A 9,474-nucleotide genomic window follows, 5' to 3' on the forward strand; every position below is an offset into this window, starting at 1 on the left:
TATCAAAATCTAATGCTAATATGATGTTTTTCCTAGGGTTGATACCAGCTCTTTTGTAATACAAGTTTAACTAAATTATGTCTAGACTAAGAAAAAATGTTTGATTTGGGTTAACACAGATTAACAAAACCCAAGCAATTAATAGAGTCTACTGGAGCATACTAATAAACTACACTCTAGCAGACTCCAGTGTCATGTGCATCAGTGATCCAGTGCTGAAGAATGGCAGCGGGGGCACTTTAACTAAATCTTGTTTGATGAGCTTTAGACAAAGTGCCCCGCCACCATTTTCAGTGCAGGGATACTGATACACATGATGCTCCAGGCACTTTAATTACAGCAGCTCCCAGTGCAGCTTAATTATAGTGCCACCCCCTTCTCCCCCCTTTCCCGGAGCACATGTATAAATGCCCCAAGGCTATTAATATTCCACATACTATTCCTCTCTGAAGATTTGTTCTGCCCAGTAACTGTTGGCTCTTTCAGACGACAAAGTATGAACTACTCAAAGAAGTTTAAAACAGGCAATCAATAAATAAATGGTATGGCACCTACAGCTGCCATCAACTTAAAACAAGACTGAAGACACTATTAGACCCTCAGGAGCTAGTACGTGCTCAGCTCTCTCTCTCTATATGGTTTTGAAAGACCACTACAACATACATATAAGTTTTGAAATAACTATTTATTGCCAATGTATGTTAATACTTCTTATCTTTTGCTAAACATGTTAGTTAGCTCAAGTTAGTTTAAACTTAATTTCTTAACATTTACTCATTCATAAATTTTAGATATACAATTTCCCTCTGTCCATTTTGTTCATATACGTGTTATTCTTATGAAAGTGCATTTGACCTGCTGGAGTAAAGTGGCATAAATAGCTGCTCAAGGCAAAAGCTATTGATTTATTAATAAAAGCAGACATATTGCCTAGTAATCAGTTATACTTATAGGTCTTGCCTCTTCTGTTTCACGACAAATGCGAAAAAACCCAGAAGTATATTTAAATGATCTCACCAGCATGGTAGCACTGTTATAGTCACACTAGAAGACTTGAGGATAAGAATTAATTTATAACCCAATGAGACCAAATATACCGTAGTGAAGACATTGATGTAAAATACTTGGTACCATGCAAGAGTTTAAAGAATTTCATGTTCTTTGGTCCATGCAGTGAATTAAGTGCTCTGGAAACAGGTTTGCTCTTTGGGTAAATCACACACAAAATTAGTTTCCTAATTCTATTGCCAAAAATGTAGCTCAAACTTGGTCTGGAGAGGCCACTTCCAGAAGCAAGAGGCTAGATTATCTATGTAAACTTAATTATTGATTCCTTACTGAAACTTTCAATAAGGGCACGAATTCTGAGATGGTTTCCTGTCCAAAACAACCTAGACAGACCACACTTCATTTCAAATAAATCAAACAGCTGTCAGAAAGTGGTTTCTACTTTTGGTTGCTATCCACCTGTGTCACAGTGAACCAACAGTGAAAGGTTCTGGCATTTCAGAAGAAGAAGAGTCTTCTGGTCACTAATTCTTTTACAGTACCATTTTCAGAACAACCATGGAATCTTCATACATAAAACTAATCTATAGTTGTCTTCTTAGAGCAGGAGATTCTCCAGTTTAGCATGTAGTTGGAACAGTAGTTTACATTTTGAAAATAGAAGATAATTTCTAATACCTCTTATACTTTTAGATCAGTTTGCTAGAAACAGAACTCCAAGTGTTCATGATCACCATAATTAGTTCACTCTTCCTTGCTACACTTGCTGTATCATGTACATATTAATCCATACTTTAGGAGACTTCACAGTGGAGCAGTCCAAGATTAAAGTATTCCATTTTAGAAAATTACTTAAATGGCTAGCTGGGGAACATAAAGACATTAAAAATAAAACATGATTATATACAAATGTAGTAATATCATACAAACAGCTTTTTAAAGACCTTATTAATTGCATGAAACCTGTATATGAATAGCATATATTTTACTTCTGCAAGAGGAAAGACTCTGAGATAACATGTTATCACACAAGCTGAATTTATAATCTATATTTATGGTAAAATTAATTTACAGTCATGCTGCCCATTAAAATTTTTTGAAAGAAAATGTGGAGGACTTCCATAAAAAAACCCAAACAAACAGAAGAAAGCTATTTGGTATACAAATATTCCTACACTCCATGAGTAACAAATCTTCAATTATGATACAACTGCAGACATCACCATCTATCAGAAGTTTCTAAAGGCTGAAATATTTCTTTAGTCACTGAAGGAAGATTCACTATCAGAACTTTCTTCTGCATTTACATCATCTCCCCAAGCAGGAACAGCAGCATTTGGGGTCCTGTAAGTGACAAAAAGATTATACTGATTAAATTCTAGGAACAGGAAGAAGATGATGATGAACGTAGTACTATCAATAGCTTCATTTATTTACCATCTGTACCCAAGTAAATACATTTTATACAAAGAGTCAGTCAATAGTTTACAATTTAATACTTGAAGAGTTTATAATTTTGATTATAATTACTTCACACAACTGGAATTACGTCTCAGAGCCTGTAAGTTATTAGATTTTAAGACCTAGCAGAGGTCAATTTGAAAGCACATCTTGGAACCTGTCAGAAAACTGCTTAGGTCACTAAGGCTATAAATCAGGGGCGGGCAATTATTTCGGACAGAGGGACGCTTGCTGAATTTTGGCAAGCTGTTGAGGGATGCATGGGTAGCCCTGCTCCTTGACAGGTGCCCTGCCCCCTGTGACCAGAAGTCCCTCCCCTTGCCCCCAGAAGTACTCTTTTCAGCAAGGGGTTTTGCTGTCTCAGAACCAGAAAGATACCAAGTTGTATTCTAAAAAGCAAACATCTACAACATTCATTAATTTGATTTCAAAAAATATTTTCGTCCCGATTTACATGCATTTGTGTAATGTACATAGAGATGACTGCACAATAGCTTAAAATGAAGACCTACTCTTGTATATTGTGGGAGTTGTGGGGGGTATAGGGTTGTGGAGGGGGTGTGGGGGGTGAGGGAGCATGTGAGTGTGAGTGGATCTGTGGGTCTGGTAGTACAAAGGGGTATATGTGGGGTACATGTGTATGGTGGGGTGTGCATGTGGGACTTGCCCTATGAATAAACATGCACGCACCCCCACTCCTAACCCTGGGGTACCGGCGAAGGTCCTGTGCTCCTGTGGTGCAGCTGGGAGCCACGTGGTTCTGGAGCAGCCAGCAGTTGGCAGAAAAGCAGCGAAACGGCAGGTACCGGGGGGTGGGGGGCAGTGCCAGTGCAGCCCAGAGTGGGATGCCAGGGACGGAGGACCCCTGTCCCCCTCTAGCACAGCTGGTGCTGGACGCTGTGCTCCAGCAGCCCCACTTTGGGCCCTGCCAGCGCTGGCCCCAGGCCACCGGCACGGGCCCTGCACTCCTGCCCAGCTGTCCCTGTGCTCCCACTCGCCCCGACCTGAAGCTGCCATTTCCCTGCTTTCCTGATGACTGCCGGCCACTCCAGCACCACGTGACTCCTCACTGCATGGCTGGACTGTGGGATCCAGCAGGAGCTGGCTAGGCCCAGCCCTGAGGACTGGGGCGATCACCTGCGGCCCTCCCCTGCCTTCCCCCTCCCATCCTCATTCTTATTGGACTTTCCCTCTTGGGCGCATGGGGGAAGGAACAGCCCCAAAGGCCCAGACCAGAAGGCTCTGCTAAGCATGGGGATTCCAGTTGCTGGGGGGGGGGCCTTGTTTCTGGGCTGCTAAGTCCTGTCAGCTTCCCTTGGGTCCTACTACCCCAAGAACCTGACAGGCAGCCAGAAACAGATAAATATTAATTATATAAATTTTTTAGGGGCCCCATGGGCCAGACAGAATGGCCTGGTGGGCTGCATCTGGCCTGTGGGCTGTATTTTGCCCATCCCTACTATAAATGGACATCATTTTTAGAGCTGGATCAGCTGTGCTGGGATGAGTGCTGAGGTAGCCTACTTGTAGACACCACTCCCAAAATCAAGGAGAAGTAGTCTGATATGTGAGCCAAGAGAATACCTTGCAGGGGAATTCCTGATCTACAATAAGCAAGCAGACATCCTCCCATTTCAGGCATCACAAACTGTGACTACTTTTGGTTCTTACAACATTTTTGGGCACTTGGAGTATGACAATAAACTAGGACAGTGGTGCTCAACACTGTGGGCCTATGGACCAGATAAATGGCAAAGGGGCAGTCTATGGGCCAGACTGGGCCCTGGGGCCCAGCACTGCCCCCTCCTGGCCCCCATGTGCCAGGCTGGATCCTATGGGACTGGCACTATCTCCTCCTGCCCCATGCATGCTAGAATTGGGTCCCAGGAACCTAGTCCTGCTCCCTCCACCCTGCCATGCACCAGAATTGGGCTCCAGGGACCCAGCTCTGTCATTGCCCAGCCTGGCAAGCTGGGATTGGGTGTCCCATCCAGTGCACAGAGCCTGGGGCTCTCCATGGGTCCAGAAATCTGGCAGCTAAGAAGCCAAATTTGGCAGCAGGGGGCCTTACTTTCCTTGGAGATCTCACAAGAACTCACCATGCTTAACACTGCCTAGCTTGTAAAATCTGTCAGGTTCCAAGACTGATGTAGTAGCTATCCAGACAAAACTACGCATAAAGTCTACATGAAATGATGGAAGATGCCTCCCTCTTAGGTGTGGATTTTTAGATTCATGAAAACTAACTAAGAGCTTATGGTAAACTGGTATCTACAATACAACATATGACAAAACACAGACTATCTTAGCAGTTGGGATATCAGTGATGGTGCTGGAGTTCTATATTTAGTGCTCATCTCCCACTTCTTGCCATAGAATTCTTACATTTTACTTGCTTTGATTTAGGTGCTTAAAAGTGCGAAAGATATGTGGCAGTACTCTAAAGTACCTGACAAATACCTTTAGAAAAGCAAAAGCTTTCCTGTGCAAATCCATCTAGAGGCCACCCTTCAGCATTATTTTTTACCTTCATTGTAATGGAGGGACACAAAAGCACTATGGAGAGATCTAACCCGGGAAGACCGACCAAGGAGGAACTTTGGTAGGATCAGAGGGATAGGTACTGAGCCTTGACATTTGAAAATGCAGGAAAATACCCCTCTGAAAGTGTAAAGAACAACAAGAAAGAAGGGGGGGGCCATGCACAGAAATTTGGATATGGAAAGAAAAGATGGAATTCAGAAAGTTGTGGAACAATAGCAGGCAAGAGAGATGGATGACAAAGAGGTCAACAGCAAAGAAAGAGAACTCTACCCTACTAGAAATGGCTTTTCTCTCCAGTGCAGAAAGGAAGTGCTGCCTTCAGAGAAGTCAACTCTGACATTATAAAGCATCTGGAGAAGTCAGATTGCCTGCAAAAAAAACTAAAGTATGATGGTAACCTTTATTAATAAAAGAGTAGAAATTAGAAGAACAGACCAGACTGTCCCAAAGACCTAACATAGTGTTCTGAAATGCCATGCATTAGGGCTGTTAAGTAAGATAGAAGCCTTACTTCAAAACAAAAAAACCCCCACATTTGTGTGGATAAACAAAGGGAAAGAGAAGGCTGCCCTTTTTTGGTACTAAAACACTTTCTAGCATTTTCAAGTTTATCAAAACGCTTGCTTGCAGATTTAAAAGCAAGTGATATTCGTCCTCCCCCACACCAATAGTTTTTTTTGTACACATTAGTTGGTTAGAAAGAGATTTTCATATTAACAAATTTAAAATAATCACCTAAGTGATTTGTAGGACCTTAGAGAGAGACTGAGGTTGATCCCAAACAATGTTCTGTTTGTCTCAATCAAAAAGTGTCAGTGTTGGAGGGAGAGTGAGTGTACTAAAGTACTTCTAAAAGCAAAAAAACCCCCAATATCAGGTTTTGTTTTGTTTGTTTGTTTTAAGAACTTCTAGCTTCTATTTTGCTATTCACACTCTCTCTTTCAGATTAATTTGATTAGAAGCCTGGACTACTACCAATTTTCTCTAAATAAGTAATAGTGAGAAGTCTGAAGAACTTGTCAAGTATCTAGGATTTTCAAAGTTTTCCTCACCTCCTTTTTCCCCTTACACTTTTATTCTCCATTTCCTTATTTAACAGTTTTATGGATCAGATAAACATGTTCTGTTTACGCAATTATTCCTAAAGATAAACTTGTAAATCTTATTACAAAGAAGTGTTTGTTTCATGTCAGGCTTGTTGTAAAATACAAGTCTCATTCCACAAAATTAAAAAGAAGAAACAGACTTCTTGATATCTTGGTACTTTTTCTTTTTTTTGCAAAAGGCTCAGAAGTGTGTTACATATTCAGTTTAGCAATCATTATGTATGAAGCTTACTGTCAACACAACATCTAGTTTTTTTTAGTAAACTTCTTTTACAGTTACATTGATTCTAAAGTTATACCTGCTCCTTCCACCTATAAACACAAGAGAAATGCAAAGGTAATGTGCTTATGGGCAGACAAGCGACTTCATAGAATAGAATCTTTGTTTTCAATATCCACCCCAACCTGCACATTAAATTTGTTAAATCAATTATTAAACATTAAATTAACCTCTGGCCCATGAAGCCTTGGAATTTGGCCCATGGGGCTCACCACAAGGATTGGGAAATTTGGTGGAAGGGGAGCAGTGGCAATTAATATTGCCACTCTTCCCTGCCACCAAAATCCCAAAACCCACTCAGTGAGTTGGAGCTGGGCCACAACCCTTCCTCCACACAGCTGGACTGAAACCAAGCTGCCCCTTTCTGCACAGCCGGATCGAGCCCTGCTGCACCTGCTGTGGGTGCTGAATTGGGTCTTCTGGCCAAATCCAGTCTATGGAGGGACCAGGCATGGCCCGTCTGGCCTGCTTAACAAAAAGGTTCCAGCACCGCTGATTTACATTCAAAATTATTATAAATTTCTGGAACTGCAAGTTCAAGTCAAGATGACAGCCAATTTATGTGCATTAGTAAAGTAAAGAATCTGGCAAGAAGCATGCCATCTATCACATAAGACGCAAAATCGAACAAAGTGCTAATAGTTTGGTTGTAAAGTAAAAAACAATCCTGGATAAAACACCTTTAAAAACCAAGAAAACCAAAAATGTACTCTCTGCCACTTTTTCGATCCTGACCAACTTTTACTAGGAAGTTGTAGCACTATATGAAATTATTCCAACAGCAGCTTTCAGAGGTATCTTCACAGCTTGCTTTATGATTTGGGCTCAACATTATCATTGCTTTTCTCACAGTGCATTACCATTGTATGAAGCAGAAGAAACTCTAGAAGCACTAGCCCCATCAAATTAAAAGACAGTAATATTACTTACTCAAGTAGATCTGGGTCTAACCCCTCAGAAATCATCTTGTTTCTTATTGCCATAACAGGAACACCCTGGATAGGGAGTGGGAGAAAGGTAGAAAAAGTTATGTCTTTCTACAGATAAGTAAAGTAGAAAAGATGATATTCAGTGATTTACTATATTAATTGAAATGCATCAGTTTCAGTTCATAGGAAAATAGGGCTGAAAGGAACCTGATGAAGTAATCTAGTCCAGCCTGCAATGAAGACAGGATCATCCCCGACTAAACCATTGCAGCCAAGTGTCTGTCTTACCTGCTCTTGAAATTTTCAAGGGATTGAGATTCTACAACACCTCTGTTCCATTGCTTTATTATCTTCATAGTCTGGTAGTTCCTCTTAAATTCCAACCTAAATTTCCCCTGCTCCAGTCTGAGACCTTTGTTCCTATTCCTGTTCCCAACAGCCACAGAGAAAAAGCCCATCTCCATACTCTCTACAAAATTGCCTTTCAATGACGTGAAGATTTATCAAATCCAGTGTTGCTAAATCCCTGAAGTTACTGCACCCTGAATTAAAGGCCAGAGAAATAAAGTAGAAAGGGCAGGTGACATGGTACACAAATTGTTATCACACTTACATATGTTTAAAAGTAAAGTTGATAATTTTGCACAAAAAGTTTTGAATACACTGTTTAACAGGGAGTGGCACTGGATGTCGAAGGTGCTGGTAACAGAATACAAGTCTTTCTTCTCTTAGATGAGTGGGGCTTAACCTCTCTAGCACTGCAGGCTGAGTGGCTGGTGCAGGGCCAGATCCCAAGGAGGGGCAGTGTGCTGCTGGATTTCCACGGGCATGCAGTTGCTGTGTACAAATCTGGGATGTGGGACCAGGTCATCTGGAGCACAAGATGCCCCACTGCTCCAGAAAATCTGGTGGCAGGGGAGCATTAACTGCCATCGCTCTGGGAGCAATTAAAATTACTACTGTTCCTCTGCTGCTGAGCCTCTGGAACCATGGGGAGCCCCGTGGGCCAGATGACATAGCTTTTTGGGCCATACCATATTATGCAATGGCCATCATGTAATATATAAGAAATGAAAGAATTGCCTTCTCATTGCTACAAGCAGTCTCTCCAAGTTGTATTTTAACTAGATCAACTTTATCTAGAAAAATAGTTGATTTATTTCCAGCCACTGGTGCATTTCCACCAGCAGTAAGAAGGGTATACACACTGGAGTCAGGGTCCAGGTGTTCTTACTATATTACCTAACCCACTTGGAGATGGCTAGTTTCTAATATATGTTATGGTGAAAGCGGGTCTTCAGGAAACCATTCAATGCTGATAGAGTTAATTAACAAAAAATGTTCCCTTTGCAAGGGAGGCAGGAAAGGGAATGTGGGTGCAGCTGGAAGAGAGACAGAAAATGCTAAGATGTACGCTCAGCAGTGGAGATGTGACTAGGTGCAACACAAAAAAGATAAAGTGAGAAAATACGAGGGAACATTTACATAAGGCCTTGAAAACAAAGCCAAGAAGCCTAAACTTGATGTAGCAGAGTATATGGAACAAGTGAAGGGTTTCAAGTAGTGGGGTATACAAGAGAGATTGAGAAGCTGAGAGGGAAACCTTTTTTTGGCCTTTTATTAACCTTTATTATAAGTTTAAAAAAAAAAAAAGGTTAAAAAACAAACCACAGAACTAGTAATGAAAGTGAATGACAAACAAAGAACAATTTAAATAAAATGAGAATGAGGAAACCCTCTGTGCCTCCTCCATTCTCACATACCAGCTGGCCCTTCTCCACAGTACACAGTGCCCACTCAGTGACTCAGCAGGATCCAAAGTGGTCCTTGTTTTGCTTTAGGCCAGTGTCCAAACTCAAAGGCCAGACGTATTTGATTTAGAGCTGAAAGAGGCACTGGGTGTCAGAGCCAAGAGCAAAAGAGAGGATGATGACCTTAACAGTGCTCTTTTGAATGAACTGGGAGACCGAAATTGAGTATCTGAAAGAATTTCAGATGTAGAGACTGAAAATAAAACATTTAAAAGGTGTTGGAAATATGCAAGGAGAGACAACTTGATTAAGACACAGACTGGACGTGCAGAACAAGGTAGAGAGAGGTTTGTCAGAAATAATTCTCCTCCATCCCCGCCAGCTGACGGTTCAGT

The 9,474-nt window shown here is 41.4% G+C and overlaps 1 protein-coding gene across 2 annotated transcripts in view; it reads right to left on the reverse strand.

Moving 5' to 3' along the window:
- Window positions 1–666: 666 nt before the first annotated feature.
- The window catches only part of WASHC3 (WASH complex subunit 3), a 28,486-nt gene continuing 19,678 nt past the window's right edge, over window positions 667–9,474 (reverse strand). For both annotated transcript variants that reach the window (XM_019544744.1, XM_019544743.1), the window contains exons 6-7: window positions 7,330–7,394; window positions 667–2,352 (exon numbers count right to left, since the gene is read on the reverse strand). In XM_019544744.1, the coding sequence (XP_019400289.1) occupies window positions 2,268–2,352; window positions 7,330–7,394 (150 nt within the window). In that variant the 3' untranslated portion in view covers window positions 667–2,267. The remainder of the gene's footprint in view (window positions 2,353–7,329; window positions 7,395–9,474) is intronic.

This window comes from Crocodylus porosus, unplaced genomic scaffold, assembly GCF_001723895.1.
Source record: "Crocodylus porosus isolate Cpor-Errol unplaced genomic scaffold, CroPor_comp1, whole genome shotgun sequence".
In the NCBI taxonomy this organism is placed as follows: domain Eukaryota; kingdom Metazoa; phylum Chordata; order Crocodylia; family Crocodylidae; genus Crocodylus; species Crocodylus porosus.